A 16,814-nucleotide genomic window follows, 5' to 3' on the forward strand; every position below is an offset into this window, starting at 1 on the left:
GTTGCATGGGAGATAGATGATGCGTTACGTATGCCTTGTTCTACGTTTGTAAAGATTCATGTTAGCGCTGCGTTGGAGATATGTGTTTCGCAGTTAGACTACGAAACAACTATTTCTTTACGCAGGCCCATGGTCAAGTAGTGTCAAAACTGGACATTCTGCCAATAGGTTGAATGTCGAGATCGATGTGTAGTGTTAAATAACCCATGGGCGGGTCTCGTGCGTAGTCACCTCCTCGTGGTGAGACCTGGTAATTGGCATCGTTTTCCAAAAATTAATCAGTCGATTAATCTTTGGAAAACGATACCAAGCCAAGAACTACGCAACAGTCCAGTTTGGATCACCAAAAGCCCCTAAGATCATTTTGGATGATCTACACTGGACTGCACTATTAATTTATAACATTTAAGCCATTAATTTAGAATATTTACGTCATGAATTTACAACAATAAGTCACAAATTCATAACATTTATGTAAATTCGGCCAATCGCGGGGAGACGCAATCGCGAGGAGAGACGTCAACGGGAGTCGTAAATTCCCGTTACTATTATATTAATCGACACCACGAGTTGATCGATCCCCTGATTTCCGTTAAGATAATAGGGGTGATTAAGTTTATATAACACTGTGATTCACAGAATTATAAAATATATATTTCCAACACTTAAACTACACTGTTGAGTAGATACAAATCGTCAGTAACAACTTGTCGCACGAATATGAGATAGACACGAATAATAGAGCAAAGTTCGTACAGTCGAATTTCGTATGTTAGTGGACGGGAGAGTTAGATGCTACACGTCGACGTTGTTTTTCTTTCTACTAATTGTCGCCCTTAGGCTAGCACGGAAGAAAGCTCGGTGTGGGTGTGCCCTTTGCATGAAGAACGCGGATTCGTTATTCACGTTGTTCGTCAGGAAAAGTGAGGGCAACGATCCGCGATGTCGATTGGCTGTGACCCATGCTGAAACCTGAAGGAGTGAGTCGGAGTCCTCCTACCAACGTGGTTCATAAATGACCTTGCACATGGGAAAACTCAGCCTGTTCTGTTAGACAGATGTTTGGTTTTTCCTAATGGGCGCGTACCCGCTTTCTCCGCATTTTTGATTGCGCCTAATAAACCCAAGGACCTCTCTAAAAAACCAGATGTGCGTCGCAAATATTTCTAGCCTTAAGAAAACTTTCAGGACGACGGATGGAATGCAGATACATGTGTACAGAATGCAAGAGAAAGTTATGGTCGGTCCTCAGGTTTATTGAGGGTCGAAATGACGTTACGCAGGCCGTCGGCTGGCCGGTCGCGAGAGATGCAGCGCAGATGTTTTAGGCGACGTAACATCCTCCCCCCGTTGAGAGGGCACCGATCAAATTCTGCCTGTGGAGTCAGGTGCGTCGTTTGTCCATTTCCTTCGCTCCGGGTTGATGCTCGGATTCATCTGTTTCTGGTTGAATGGGTAAGGGGACCAATCTTTTGACACCACGGTCCAGGATACTCGTTGCCGTCTGCACGGTAGCGGTCCGTATGATTCCGTCGGCTCCTGGATGGACTTTGATTACGCGGCCCAAAGGCCACTGCATGGATGGGACGTTATCCTCCCTGAGGATTACGACGGTGCCTTCACGGATGTCGTGTTTTCCCTTGTCCCATTTGTTGCGGCGGGTCAGCTCGTTGAGGTACTCTCGATTCCACCTGCTCCAGAAGTACTGCTTGATCTGGTGGATGCGCTGCCAACTAGATAGCCGGCCTGATGGAACTGTCCTGAAATCACGCTCCCGTAAACTCGTTAATGTATCGCCGATTAGAAAGTGACCGGGAGTGAGGACAGGGGGATCTTTCGGATCGGACGAGATGGGAGTCAGTGGACGTGAATTGAGAATTGCTTCAATCTCAATCACAAGGGTGTTAAGGTGTTCAAAGGTCAAGAGCTCCGTGCCGACGACGCGGATGAGGTGACGTTTGAACGATTTTACGGCGGCTTCCCATAAACCGCCAAAATGTGGTGAGTTTGGGGGGTTGAAACGCCATTGTATCTGTCGGTCGGCGAGAAAATTCTGCACCTTTTCCTTGTGGTCGTCGGACTGTAATAGGGTTCGGAGTTCTTGTAATTCCCGATTAGCTCCGACGAAATTGGTGCCATTGTCGGTGAGGATGGTTGCGCAGTATCCTCTTCGGGAGATGAATCGGCGTAGAACGGCTAGGAATGCGTCGGTAGTTAGATCGCTGACTAACTCGATGTGGACGGCTTTTGTTGCTAGACATACGAATATGGCAACGTATACCTTGACTTTACTGCGGTTACGATTCCTTCTCTCTTTGATATAGAGCGGACCGCAGTAGTCGATTCCGACGTTCGTAAACGGGCGCGATTCGGTAATACGCGCCTCTGGTAAATCCCCCATCAAGTACTCTACTGGTGGAGGATTAGCTCTGCAGCAACGGACGCACCTTTTGATAGTGCGCCACACTTGGCTACGGCCGTCGATCGGCCAATAGCGTAGTCTCACGGCGTATAATGTAGCTTGTGTCCCTGTGTGGTGGTTGTTTCGATGTTCTTCGTTTATAATGATCTCGGTAATTGTCGATTTCGGCAAAATAATTGGATGCTTTTGCCTGAATGGGATAGCAGAGTTGGTCAGTCGTCCTCCGACGCGTAGTATCCCCTCTTCGTCGAGGAATGGATTTAGTGGCTGTAGTTTTCCTCCAACATCCTTGCTTCGATCTTTCTGCAGTATCCGAATCTCCGCTGCGAAGTGTCGGGATTGGATTATCTTGATCAATTTATTATGTGCGGTGGTTAATTCGTCCGTTGTTAGATGGGAGGATCGGTTCTGCTTATATTTCCATCGAAGACACCAAGAGACGACTCTTATTAGTCTTGTCCAGGATGAATATCCATGGAGGAGTGTGTTGTCGATGGTACTAGTTGTTAGACATATCGTCTTCTTTTGTTCTGGGAGTTCTCCCAGCGTCGTGGGTATCCAGATCGGCCAGTTTTCCTCTTGTTGTTTGAGCCATTCGGGTCCGTTTTTCCAGATGGTCGGGCGCAGAAATTCCTTGGGAGTCTGCCCGCGGGAGATGAGATCTGCTGGATTATCGTTGGTGGGCACATGACGCCAATCGTCGATGTTTGTTTTCGTCTGGATCTCGGCTACGCGGTTCGCCACGAAGGTTTTCAACATGTGTGGCGAGGACTTGATCCACTGAAGCACTATAGTAGAATCCGTCCAATACACAGTGCGAGAAATCTTTATATTGAGGGACTTCTTTATCAGGGACATAAGTGAGGCGAGGAGTAATGCTCCGCTTAACTCGAGTCGTGGGATTGTCAACGATTTTAGTGGCGCGACCTTAGATCGAGCCGTGAGTATCTGAGTTTGTGTGTGTCCCTCCGGATTGGTGCTGCGTAGATAGACACATGCTCCGTATGCCCTTTCACTGGCGTCGCAGAAACCGTGCAGCTCTATATGATTAGCTGCCTTGATTATGGTTTTACGAGGGAACCGAATATCATTAAGCAAGGGTAGTTGGATATGATATCGATCCCATTCAGTATGCAACTCTGCTGGTAGGGATTCGTCCCAATCAATTTTTAATGCCCAGACGCGTTGAAGCAATATTTTTGCTTTGACAATCACTGGCGCGAGCAAACCAAGTGGATCATAGATTCGGGCTATCACCGAACTCATTGATCGTTTAGTGACTCGAGTGATGGTCGCTGTGGGTTCAACTGAGTAAAGGATTGCGTCTTCCTGAGAATCCCAATAAATGCCTAAGGTCTTCAACGTCTGTGACTCGCCCAATTGTAGCCTTCTATTGGTATCTCTTTCTGTTAGTCCTCGCAATATGTCCTTGTCATTGGATGCCCATTCCCGGATATGTAAGCCGGCCGATCTGAGAAGGTCTGTGAGTTCGTGTCTTACCGATAGTAATTCTTCTTTTGTGTCGGCTCCAGTGAGGGCATCGTCGACATAAAAATCGCGCTGCACAACCGCTGCTGCTCGCGGGAATCGATGTCCTTCGTCTTCTGCTAATTGTTTGAGGCATCGGAGGGCCAAGTATGGGGCAGCTGATAGTCCGAACGTCACGGTGTTAAGTTGATATGTATCGACCTCCCCGTTGGAATTACGCCATAGAATGAGTTGATATTTACGATCTTCTGGACGTACGAGGATTTGTCGATACATCTTCTCAATGTCACCCGTTAGAACATATTGATGCGACCGGAATCTCAATAGAATTTCAATTAGATCTTCCTGTAATTTAGGTCCTGTATGTAGCATGTCGTTGAGGGATACTCTGGTAGTGCTGATTGCTGATCCGTCGAAAACAACTCGGAGTTTCGTAGTATCACTCGATTCCTTTATCACGCCGTGATGAGGCAAATAATAACCGTTGGTTGTGGGAAGGTCAGGCGTGATCTTCGTCATATGACCCAAGTCTAGATACTCTTGGATCACCGCACTATACGCGGCTTCGAATTGCTTGTCGCGTTGGAATCGGCGATGGAGCGAGGCGAGTCTACTCATGGCAACGGACCTTGACGTCCCCAGCGTGGGAAGCTTCTCGTTGAATGGCAGGGCGACGACGTATCGCCCTTCCTTGTTGCGTTGGACATGGTTGCGGAAATGCTCCTCACATTGTAATTCCGCCTCTGAGAAATGCGTGGTAGGTGGTCCCTCATCGATTTCCCAAAAACGTGCGAGATCCGCTTGTAGGTCGGTGGTGGTGACGTGAAAGGAATGGATCCCCGCGCGAGCTGGCGGGCTCCCCCCGATAACCCAACCGAATCGAGTCTTTTGCAAACACAGCTCCGTATCGGTGGATTGGGATAGTTTGATCTGTCCGACACAAAAGGATGCTAAGGTTGGTCCCGAACTCAATAATATGTCGATCGGGCCTGGTCGATGAAATGCTGGGTCGGCTAATTTTATATTTTTGGGTAGCTGGATGACGGACCTATCGATTGGTTGATCTGGAACGACTGCCGATATTATTGGGATTACTAAGAACGTTACTATGCGTTTATATTTGCCATCCATAGAAACAATGGTGGCCGTGATCTGGCTCTTGGCAATTGTCGTCAAATCATCGAGGGTGCCGATTGGGACTGAACATCTCCTTCGTTTCATACCGAGGGATTTTGCGAATTTCTCACTCATGAAATTCATACTAGATCCGGTATCTAGCAATGCTCTGGCTCGGATTGGTGAGGCCCTTTTGTCTAGCACATCGATCTGTGCTGTGACCAGTAGATCGTGATGTAGTATGCCGTTTGGAGATGTATTTTCCCATTCGGTCCACCCTTTTGTAGTTTGTTGAGCTAGTCAGTTTAGCTCGGGTTGGGACTTGGATAAGGTGTGTATGGCGGTGCCCTTGGTCCGTGGGGAGCTTGACTCAGGAACTTTCGAGTCTTTAGGAGCCGAATATGTATGCTTCCGGGATGATTCGGTTGTCCGTCTGGACTTATGATACGAACGTGACTTCGATGATCCCGGGGGGGATTGTCTCTTAGATCGTTTATGCGATGAACGACTGCCCGGCGACCGACCGCTCGATGAACGACTGCGCGACGACCGACCGCTCGACGACCGACCGCTCGATGACCGACCGCTCGAGGACCGACCGCTCGATGACCGACCGCTAGACGACCGACTGCTGGACGACCGATTGCTAGATGACTGACTACTCGACGAACGTGGAATTATCTGCGTTTGCTCTCGGTGTAGGTAGGTGTTGTGTCGTTGCCCGCAGATATGACACGAACCCGCTGTGCACTGTGTCAGCGAATGTCCGCTGCCTAGGCAGTTTATACATAACGCTGCCCCTTTTACGATTTGAAAGCGTTCTACCGCCGATTTGGCTTTGAAGACCTTACAATGTCTGAGTACGTGGGGTCCGCTGCAGGTCGGGCGCACTAATGTCTTGCTGGTTGTGGCAAAGGTTCGGCCGCGCGGTACGTTTTGTCGATGACGATGTTTTTTGTGGGTTGATCCTTTCGTTTCCTTTGATTTAGAAAGGAGTTGATTACCGTTTGCCCGTGTTTTCAGAAATTCCATCAGATGTTGGTAGGAAGGCACGTCTTGGTTTGGCAACGTGCGCTGCCATTTACGCATGCTGGACGAAGGTAATTTCGATGCAAGCAACTCGATAATCACTATATCTGATGTTACAGGCTGCCCTAATTTTTCGAGCGCTTTCAAATTTACGCTGACGGTTTCCAGCAAATCTTCAATGGCTTCTGGAGTTTCCCTTTTTATTTCGGGATAACTGCGCAGTAATTCCCAATGACGCATACAGATCCGGAGGGCACAATTAAATTTCTCCTTCAGTGTGTTGAGCGTGATGGGATAGTTGGCCTCTGTGAGTTCTAAGGATTGTATGCTCCGTGCGGCCCGTCCAGTTACAGAGGAGCGTAGATGTTGAAACCTTTGGACGTTAGTTAAGTTCTCATTGCGATCCACTGTGGATAAGAACGTGTCGTAGAAATAGGTCCAGTTCTCGAGGGCACCGTCGAATTGAGGTAAACGGACCTCTGGCAAAGTGATTGGTCTCGTCTCCGGTTTCACGCATGGATCGCGGGTCTTTGTTGGCGAAGGGGTTACTGATGGTAGTCGGTCGAAGAGGTCCATGATCTGTACGTCAATCCTATGATGCTCTCGCAATAAAGAATCTGCACGAGCTATTTCCCCCTCATCTAACACTTCTAATTCCTCTTGCACCGCGCAGATTTTTCGCCAATTTTCGTCGAACGAATTACGGCAAGCTGTTAGATAGTTTTTGTCTACCCGTTCAGACTCTTCATATTCCTCGAGTTGACGCTTCGTGGTTGCAAATCGGCTGACTAAGGCACTTCGTCTACGCCGCAACGTGCTGATCGATTCAGCTTGAGCCATATTTGAATTTAATAATCGGAATGGGCTTACCTTAATCAAATGGACGTTGATCTAGGAATCGGTAGCTACTCGTTACAGTGCGGTGTGGGCTCGCGTATGTGCTGAGCGATGAAGGAGTTCCTTTCCGAGGGCAGCTCCTTTGGTTAGTTGCTTAAGTCGTTGGAATGTGGATTTCACGCGACACTGTATAGTCACGGGTCAATGCACTTTTTAATGGCGCAAAATCCGGCTCGAAGGACCATGTAAATTCGGCCAATCGCGGGGAGACGCAATCGCGAGGAGAGACGTCAACGGGAGTCGTAAATTCCCGTTACTATTATATTAATCGACACCACGAGTTGATCGATCCCCTGATTTCCGTTAAGATAATAGGGGTGATTAAGTTTATATAACACTGTGATTCACAGAATTATAAAATATATATTTCCAACACTTAAACTACACTGTTGAGTAGATACAAATCGTCAGTAACAACTTGTCGCACGAATATGAGATAGACACGAATAATAGAGCAAAGTTCGTACAGTCGAATTTCGTATGTTAGTGGACGGGAGAGTTAGATGCTACACGTCGACGTTGTTTTTCTTTCTACTAATTGTCGCCCTTAGGCTAGCACGGAAGAAAGCTCGGTGTGGGTGTGCCCTTTGCATGAAGAACGCGGATTCGTTATTCACGTTGTTCGTCAGGAAAAGTGAGGGCAACGATCCGCGATGTCGATTGGCTGTGACCCATGCTGAAACCTGAAGGAGTGAGTCGGAGTCCTCCTACCAACGTGGTTCATAAATGACCTTGCACATGGGAAAACTCAGCCTGTTCTGTTAGACAGATGTTTGGTTTTTCCTAATGGGCGCGTACCCGCTTTCTCCGCATTTTTGATTGCGCCTAATAAACCCAAGGACCTCTCTAAAAAACCAGATGTGCGTCGCAAATATTTCTAGCCTTAAGAAAACTTTCAGGACGACGGATGGAATGCAGATACATGTGTACAGAATGCAAGAGAAAGTTATGGTCGGTCCTCAGGTTTATTGAGGGTCGAAATGACGTTACGCAGGCCGTCGGCTGGCCGGTCGCGAGAGATGCAGCGCAGATGTTTTAGGCGACGTAACATCCTCCCCCCGTTGAGAGGGCACCGATCAAATTCTGCCTGTGGAGTCAGGTGCGTCGTTTGTCCATTTCCTTCGCTCCGGGTTGATGCTCGGATTCATCTGTTTCTGGTTGAATGGGTAAGGGGACCAATCTTTTGACACCACGGTCCAGGATACTCGTTGCCGTCTGCACGGTAGCGGTCCGTATGATTCCGTCGGCTCCTGGATGGACTTTGATTACGCGGCCCAAAGGCCACTGCATGGATGGGACGTTATCCTCCCTGAGGATTACGACGGTGCCTTCACGGATGTCGTGTTTTCCCTTGTCCCATTTGTTGCGGCGGGTCAGCTCGTTGAGGTACTCTCGATTCCACCTGCTCCAGAAGTACTGCTTGATCTGGTGGATGCGCTGCCAACTAGATAGCCGGCCTGATGGAACTGTCCTGAAATCACGCTCCCGTAAACTCGTTAATGTATCGCCGATTAGAAAGTGACCGGGAGTGAGGACAGGGGGATCTTTCGGATCGGACGAGATGGGAGTCAGTGGACGTGAATTGAGAATTGCTTCAATCTCAATCACAAGGGTGTTAAGGTGTTCAAAGGTCAAGAGCTCCGTGCCGACGACGCGGATGAGGTGACGTTTGAACGATTTTACGGCGGCTTCCCATAAACCGCCAAAATGTGGTGAGTTTGGGGGGTTGAAACGCCATTGTATCTGTCGGTCGGCGAGAAAATTCTGCACCTTTTCCTTGTGGTCGTCGGACTGTAATAGGGTTCGGAGTTCTTGTAATTCCCGATTAGCTCCGACGAAATTGGTGCCATTGTCGGTGAGGATGGTTGCGCAGTATCCTCTTCGGGAGATGAATCGGCGTAGAACGGCTAGGAATGCGTCGGTAGTTAGATCGCTGACTAACTCGATGTGGACGGCTTTTGTTGCTAGACATACGAATATGGCAACGTATACCTTGACTTTACTGCGGTTACGATTCCTTCTCTCTTTGATATAGAGCGGACCGCAGTAGTCGATTCCGACGTTCGTAAACGGGCGCGATTCGGTAATACGCGCCTCTGGTAAATCCCCCATCAAGTACTCTACTGGTGGAGGATTAGCTCTGCAGCAACGGACGCACCTTTTGATAGTGCGCCACACTTGGCTACGGCCGTCGATCGGCCAATAGCGTAGTCTCACGGCGTATAATGTAGCTTGTGTCCCTGTGTGGTGGTTGTTTCGATGTTCTTCGTTTATAATGATCTCGGTAATTGTCGATTTCGGCAAAATAATTGGATGCTTTTGCCTGAATGGGATAGCAGAGTTGGTCAGTCGTCCTCCGACGCGTAGTATCCCCTCTTCGTCGAGGAATGGATTTAGTGGCTGTAGTTTTCCTCCAACATCCTTGCTTCGATCTTTCTGCAGTATCCGAATCTCCGCTGCGAAGTGTCGGGATTGGATTATCTTGATCAATTTATTATGTGCGGTGGTTAATTCGTCCGTTGTTAGATGGGAGGATCGGTTCTGCTTATATTTCCATCGAAGACACCAAGAGACGACTCTTATTAGTCTTGTCCAGGATGAATATCCATGGAGGAGTGTGTTGTCGATGGTACTAGTTGTTAGACATATCGTCTTCTTTTGTTCTGGGAGTTCTCCCAGCGTCGTGGGTATCCAGATCGGCCAGTTTTCCTCTTGTTGTTTGAGCCATTCGGGTCCGTTTTTCCAGATGGTCGGGCGCAGAAATTCCTTGGGAGTCTGCCCGCGGGAGATGAGATCTGCTGGATTATCGTTGGTGGGCACATGACGCCAATCGTCGATGTTTGTTTTCGTCTGGATCTCGGCTACGCGGTTCGCCACGAAGGTTTTCAACATGTGTGGCGAGGACTTGATCCACTGAAGCACTATAGTAGAATCCGTCCAATACACAGTGCGAGAAATCTTTATATTGAGGGACTTCTTTATCAGGGACATAAGTGAGGCGAGGAGTAATGCTCCGCTTAACTCGAGTCGTGGGATTGTCAACGATTTTAGTGGCGCGACCTTAGATCGAGCCGTGAGTATCTGAGTTTGTGTGTGTCCCTCCGGATTGGTGCTGCGTAGATAGACACATGCTCCGTATGCCCTTTCACTGGCGTCGCAGAAACCGTGCAGCTCTATATGATTAGCTGCCTTGATTATGGTTTTACGAGGGAACCGAATATCATTAAGCAAGGGTAGTTGGATATGATATCGATCCCATTCAGTATGCAACTCTGCTGGTAGGGATTCGTCCCAATCAATTTTTAATGCCCAGACGCGTTGAAGCAATATTTTTGCTTTGACAATCACTGGCGCGAGCAAACCAAGTGGATCATAGATTCGGGCTATCACCGAACTCATTGATCGTTTAGTGACTCGAGTGATGGTCGCTGTGGGTTCAACTGAGTAAAGGATTGCGTCTTCCTGAGAATCCCAATAAATGCCTAAGGTCTTCAACGTCTGTGACTCGCCCAATTGTAGCCTTCTATTGGTATCTCTTTCTGTTAGTCCTCGCAATATGTCCTTGTCATTGGATGCCCATTCCCGGATATGTAAGCCGGCCGATCTGAGAAGGTCTGTGAGTTCGTGTCTTACCGATAGTAATTCTTCTTTTGTGTCGGCTCCAGTGAGGGCATCGTCGACATAAAAATCGCGCTGCACAACCGCTGCTGCTCGCGGGAATCGATGTCCTTCGTCTTCTGCTAATTGTTTGAGGCATCGGAGGGCCAAGTATGGGGCAGCTGATAGTCCGAACGTCACGGTGTTAAGTTGATATGTATCGACCTCCCCGTTGGAATTACGCCATAGAATGAGTTGATATTTACGATCTTCTGGACGTACGAGGATTTGTCGATACATCTTCTCAATGTCACCCGTTAGAACATATTGATGCGACCGGAATCTCAATAGAATTTCAATTAGATCTTCCTGTAATTTAGGTCCTGTATGTAGCATGTCGTTGAGGGATACTCTGGTAGTGCTGATTGCTGATCCGTCGAAAACAACTCGGAGTTTCGTAGTATCACTCGATTCCTTTATCACGCCGTGATGAGGCAAATAATAACCGTTGGTTGTGGGAAGGTCAGGCGTGATCTTCGTCATATGACCCAAGTCTAGATACTCTTGGATCACCGCACTATACGCGGCTTCGAATTGCTTGTCGCGTTGGAATCGGCGATGGAGCGAGGCGAGTCTACTCATGGCAACGGACCTTGACGTCCCCAGCGTGGGAAGCTTCTCGTTGAATGGCAGGGCGACGACGTATCGCCCTTCCTTGTTGCGTTGGACATGGTTGCGGAAATGCTCCTCACATTGTAATTCCGCCTCTGAGAAATGCGTGGTAGGTGGTCCCTCATCGATTTCCCAAAAACGTGCGAGATCCGCTTGTAGGTCGGTGGTGGTGACGTGAAAGGAATGGATCCCCGCGCGAGCTGGCGGGCTCCCCCCGATAACCCAACCGAATCGAGTCTTTTGCAAACACAGCTCCGTATCGGTGGATTGGGATAGTTTGATCTGTCCGACACAAAAGGATGCTAAGGTTGGTCCCGAACTCAATAATATGTCGATCGGGCCTGGTCGATGAAATGCTGGGTCGGCTAATTTTATATTTTTGGGTAGCTGGATGACGGACCTATCGATTGGTTGATCTGGAACGACTGCCGATATTATTGGGATTACTAAGAACGTTACTATGCGTTTATATTTGCCATCCATAGAAACAATGGTGGCCGTGATCTGGCTCTTGGCAATTGTCGTCAAATCATCGAGGGTGCCGATTGGGACTGAACATCTCCTTCGTTTCATACCGAGGGATTTTGCGAATTTCTCACTCATGAAATTCATACTAGATCCGGTATCTAGCAATGCTCTGGCTCGGATTGGTGAGGCCCTTTTGTCTAGCACATCGATCTGTGCTGTGACCAGTAGATCGTGATGTAGTATGCCGTTTGGAGATGTATTTTCCCATTCGGTCCACCCTTTTGTAGTTTGTTGAGCTAGTCAGTTTAGCTCGGGTTGGGACTTGGATAAGGTGTGTATGGCGGTGCCCTTGGTCCGTGGGGAGCTTGACTCAGGAACTTTCGAGTCTTTAGGAGCCGAATATGTATGCTTCCGGGATGATTCGGTTGTCCGTCTGGACTTATGATACGAACGTGACTTCGATGATCCCGGGGGGGATTGTCTCTTAGATCGTTTATGCGATGAACGACTGCCCGGCGACCGACCGCTCGATGAACGACTGCGCGACGACCGACCGCTCGACGACCGACCGCTCGATGACCGACCGCTCGAGGACCGACCGCTCGATGACCGACCGCTAGACGACCGACTGCTGGACGACCGATTGCTAGATGACTGACTACTCGACGAACGTGGAATTATCTGCGTTTGCTCTCGGTGTAGGTAGGTGTTGTGTCGTTGCCCGCAGATATGACACGAACCCGCTGTGCACTGTGTCAGCGAATGTCCGCTGCCTAGGCAGTTTATACATAACGCTGCCCCTTTTACGATTTGAAAGCGTTCTACCGCCGATTTGGCTTTGAAGACCTTACAATGTCTGAGTACGTGGGGTCCGCTGCAGGTCGGGCGCACTAATGTCTTGCTGGTTGTGGCAAAGGTTCGGCCGCGCGGTACGTTTTGTCGATGACGATGTTTTTTGTGGGTTGATCCTTTCGTTTCCTTTGATTTAGAAAGGAGTTGATTACCGTTTGCCCGTGTTTTCAGAAATTCCATCAGATGTTGATAGGAAGGCACGTCTTGGTTTGGCAACGTGCGCTGCCATTTACGCATGCTGGACGAAGGTAATTTCGATGCAAGCAACTCGATAATCACTATATCTGATGTTACAGGCTGCCCTAATTTTTCGAGCGCTTTCAAATTTACGCTGACGGTTTCCAGCAAATCTTCAATGGCTTCTGGAGTTTCCCTTTTTATTTCGGGATAACTGCGCAGTAATTCCCAATGACGCATACAGATCCGGAGGGCACAATTAAATTTCTCCTTCAGTGTGTTGAGCGTGATGGGATAGTTGGCCTCTGTGAGTTCTAAGGATTGTATGCTCCGTGCGGCCCGTCCAGTTACAGAGGAGCGTAGATGTTGAAACCTTTGGACGTTAGTTAAGTTCTCATTGCGATCCACTGTGGATAAGAACGTGTCGTAGAAATAGGTCCAGTTCTCGAGGGCACCGTCGAATTGAGGTAAACGGACCTCTGGCAAAGTGATTGGTCTCGTCTCCGGTTTCACGCATGGATCGCGGGTCTTTGTTGGCGAAGGGGTTACTGATGGTAGTCGGTCGAAGAGGTCCATGATCTGTACGTCAATCCTATGATGCTCTCGCAATAAAGAATCTGCACGAGCTATTTCCCCCTCATCTAACACTTCTAATTCCTCTTGCACCGCGCAGATTTTTCGCCAATTTTCGTCGAACGAATTACGGCAAGCTGTTAGATAGTTTTTGTCTACCCGTTCAGACTCTTCATATTCCTCGAGTTGACGCTTCGTGGTTGCAAATCGGCTGACTAAGGCACTTCGTCTACGCCGCAACGTGCTGATCGATTCAGCTTGAGCCATATTTGAATTTAATAATCGGAATGGGCTTACCTTAATCAAATGGACGTTGATCTAGGAATCGGTAGCTACTCGTTACAGTGCGGTGTGGGCTCGCGTATGTGCTGAGCGATGAAGGAGTTCCTTTCCGAGGGCAGCTCCTTTGGTTAGTTGCTTAAGTCGTTGGAATGTGGATTTCACGCGACACTGTATAGTCACGGGTCAATGCACTTTTTAATGGCGCAAAATCCGGCTCGAAGGACCATGTAAATTCGGCCAATCGCGGGGAGACGCAATCGCGAGGAGAGACGTCAACGGGAGTCGTAAATTCCCGTTACGATTATATTAATCGACACCACGAGTTGATCGATCCCCTGATTTCCGTTAAGATAATAGGGGTGATTAAGTTTATATAACACTGTGATTCACAGAATTATAAAATATATATTTCCAACACTTAAACTACACTGTTGAGTAGATACAAATCGTCAGTAACAACTTGTCGCACGAATATGAGATAGACACGAATAATAGAGCAAAGTTCGTACAGTCGAATTTCGTATGTTAGTGGACGGGAGAGTTAGATGCTACACGTCGACGTTGTTTTTCTTTCTACTAATTGTCGCCCTTAGGCTAGCACGGAAGAAAGCTCGGTGTGGGTGTGCCCTTTGCATGAAGAACGCGGATTCGTTATTCACGTTGTTCGTCAGGAAAAGTGAGGGCAACGATCCGCGATGTCGATTGGCTGTGACCCATGCTGAAACCTGAAGGAGTGAGTCGGAGTCCTCCTACCAACGTGGTTCATAAATGACCTTGCACATGGGAAAACTTAGCCTGTTCTGTTAGACAGATGTTTGGTTTTTCCTAATGGGCGCGTACCCGCTTTCTCCGCATTTTTGATTGCGCCTAATAAACCCAAGGACCTCTCTAAAAAACCAGATGTGCGTCGCAAATATTTCTAGCCTTAAGAAAACTTTCAGGACGACGGATGGAATGCAGATACATGTGTACAGAATGCAAGAGAAAGTTATGGTCGGTCCTCAGGTTTATTGAGGGTCGAAATGACGTTACGCAGGCCGTCGGCTGGCCGGTCGCGAGAGATGCAGCGCAGATGTTTTAGGCGACGTAACATCCTCCCCCCGTTGAGAGGGCACCGATCAAATTCTGCCTGTGGAGTCAGGTGCGTCGTTTGTCCATTTCCTTCGCTCCGGGTTGATGCTCGGATTCATCTGTTTCTGGTTGAATGGGTAAGGGGACCAATCTTTTGACACCACGGTCCAGGATACTCGTTGCCGTCTGCACGGTAGCGGTCCGTATGATTCCGTCGGCTCCTGGATGGACTTTGATTACGCGGCCCAAAGGCCACTGCATGGATGGGACGTTATCCTCCCTGAGGATTACGACGGTGCCTTCACGGATGTCGTGTTTTCCCTTGTCCCATTTGTTGCGGCGGGTCAGCTCGTTGAGGTACTCTCGATTCCACCTGCTCCAGAAGTACTGCTTGATCTGGTGGATGCGCTGCCAACTAGATAGCCGGCCTGATGGAACTGTCCTGAAATCACGCTCCCGTAAACTCGTTAATGTATCGCCGATTAGAAAGTGACCGGGAGTGAGGACAGGGGGATCTTTCGGATCGGACGAGATGGGAGTCAGTGGACGTGAATTGAGAATTGCTTCAATCTCAATCACAAGGGTGTTAAGGTGTTCAAAGGTCAAGAGCTCCGTGCCGACGACGCGGATGAGGTGACGTTTGAACGATTTTACGGCGGCTTCCCATAAACCGCCAAAATGTGGTGAGTTTGGGGGGTTGAAACGCCATTGTATCTGTCGGTCGGCGAGAAAATTCTGCACCTTTTCCTTGTGGTCGTCGGACTGTAATAGGGTTCGGAGTTCTTGTAATTCCCGATTAGCTCCGACGAAATTGGTGCCATTGTCGGTGAGGATGGTTGCGCAGTATCCTCTTCGGGAGATGAATCGGCGTAGAACGGCTAGGAATGCGTCGGTAGTTAGATCGCTGACTAACTCGATGTGGACGGCTTTTGTTGCTAGACATACGAATATGGCAACGTATACCTTGACTTTACTGCGGTTACGATTCCTTCTCTCTTTGATATAGAGCGGACCGCAGTAGTCGATTCCGACGTTCGTAAACGGGCGCGATTCGGTAATACGCGCCTCTGGTAAATCCCCCATCAAGTACTCTACTGGTGGAGGATTAGCTCTGCAGCAACGGACGCACCTTTTGATAGTGCGCCACACTTGGCTACGGCCGTCGATCGGCCAATAGCGTAGTCTCACGGCGTATAATGTAGCTTGTGTCCCTGTGTGGTGGTTGTTTCGATGTTCTTCGTTTATAATGATCTCGGTAATTGTCGATTTCGGCAAAATAATTGGATGCTTTTGCCTGAATGGGATAGCAGAGTTGGTCAGTCGTCCTCCGACGCGTAGTATCCCCTCTTCGTCGAGGAATGGATTTAGTGGCTGTAGTTTTCCTCCAACATCCTTGCTTCGATCTTTCTGCAGTATCCGAATCTCCGCTGCGAAGTGTCGGGATTGGATTATCTTGATCAATTTATTATGTGCGGTGGTTAATTCGTCCGTTGTTAGATGGGAGGATCGGTTCTGCTTATATTTCCATCGAAGACACCAAGAGACGACTCTTATTAGTCTTGTCCAGGATGAATATCCATGGAGGAGTGTGTTGTCGATGGTACTAGTTGTTAGACATATCGTCTTCTTTTGTTCTGGGAGTTCTCCCAGCGTCGTGGGTATCCAGATCGGCCAGTTTTCCTCTTGTTGTTTGAGCCATTCGGGTCCGTTTTTCCAGATGGTCGGGCGCAGAAATTCCTTGGGAGTCTGCCCGCGGGAGATGAGATCTGCTGGATTATCGTTGGTGGGCACATGACGCCAATCGTCGATGTTTGTTTTCGTCTGGATCTCGGCTACGCGGTTCGCCACGAAGGTTTTCAACATGTGTGGCGAGGACTTGATCCACTGAAGCACTATAGTAGAATCCGTCCAATACACAGTGCGAGAAATCTTTATATTGAGGGACTTCTTTATCAGGGACATAAGTGAGGCGAGGAGTAATGCTCCGCTTAACTCGAGTCGTGGGATTGTCAACGATTTTAGTGGCGCGACCTTAGATCGAGCCGTGAGTATCTGAGTTTGTGTGTGTCCCTCCGGATTGGTGCTGCGTAGATAGACACATGCTCCGTATGCCCTTTCACTGGCGTCGCAGAAACCGTGCAGCTCTATATGATTAGCTGCCTTGATTATG

The 16,814-nt window shown here is 48.6% G+C and overlaps 3 protein-coding genes across 3 annotated transcripts; all 3 read right to left on the reverse strand.

Moving 5' to 3' along the window:
* Positions 1–1,384: 1,384 nt before the first annotated feature.
* LOC138189349 (uncharacterized) lies at positions 1,385–6,895 on the reverse strand. Its single transcript, XM_069131412.1, has 2 exons — positions 6,112–6,895; positions 1,385–5,241 (listed from the first exon to the last, which is right to left on the reverse strand). The coding sequence occupies exons 1-2, from the start codon at positions 6,893–6,895 to the stop codon at positions 1,385–1,387; spliced, it is 4,641 nt and encodes a 1,546-aa protein (XP_068987513.1).
* Positions 6,896–8,047: 1,152 nt separating this feature from the next.
* On the reverse strand, positions 8,048–13,558 carry LOC138189351 (uncharacterized). The gene is made up of 2 exons (XM_069131413.1): positions 12,694–13,558; positions 8,048–11,904 (listed from the first exon to the last, which is right to left on the reverse strand). Exons 1-2 carry the CDS (start codon positions 13,556–13,558, stop codon positions 8,048–8,050), a joined length of 4,722 nt encoding a protein of 1,573 aa, XP_068987514.1.
* Positions 13,559–14,710: 1,152 nt separating this feature from the next.
* LOC138189352 (uncharacterized) lies at positions 14,711–16,606 on the reverse strand. The gene has a single exon (XM_069131414.1). The coding sequence runs from the start codon at positions 16,604–16,606 to the stop codon at positions 14,711–14,713; it is 1,896 nt and encodes a 631-aa protein (XP_068987515.1).
* Positions 16,607–16,814: the final 208 nt, after the last annotated feature.

This window comes from Bombus flavifrons, unplaced genomic scaffold (genome assembly GCF_040668555.2).
Source record: "Bombus flavifrons isolate JBK064 unplaced genomic scaffold, iyBomFlav1_principal scaffold0025, whole genome shotgun sequence".
Taxonomy (NCBI): domain Eukaryota; kingdom Metazoa; phylum Arthropoda; class Insecta; order Hymenoptera; family Apidae; genus Bombus; species Bombus flavifrons.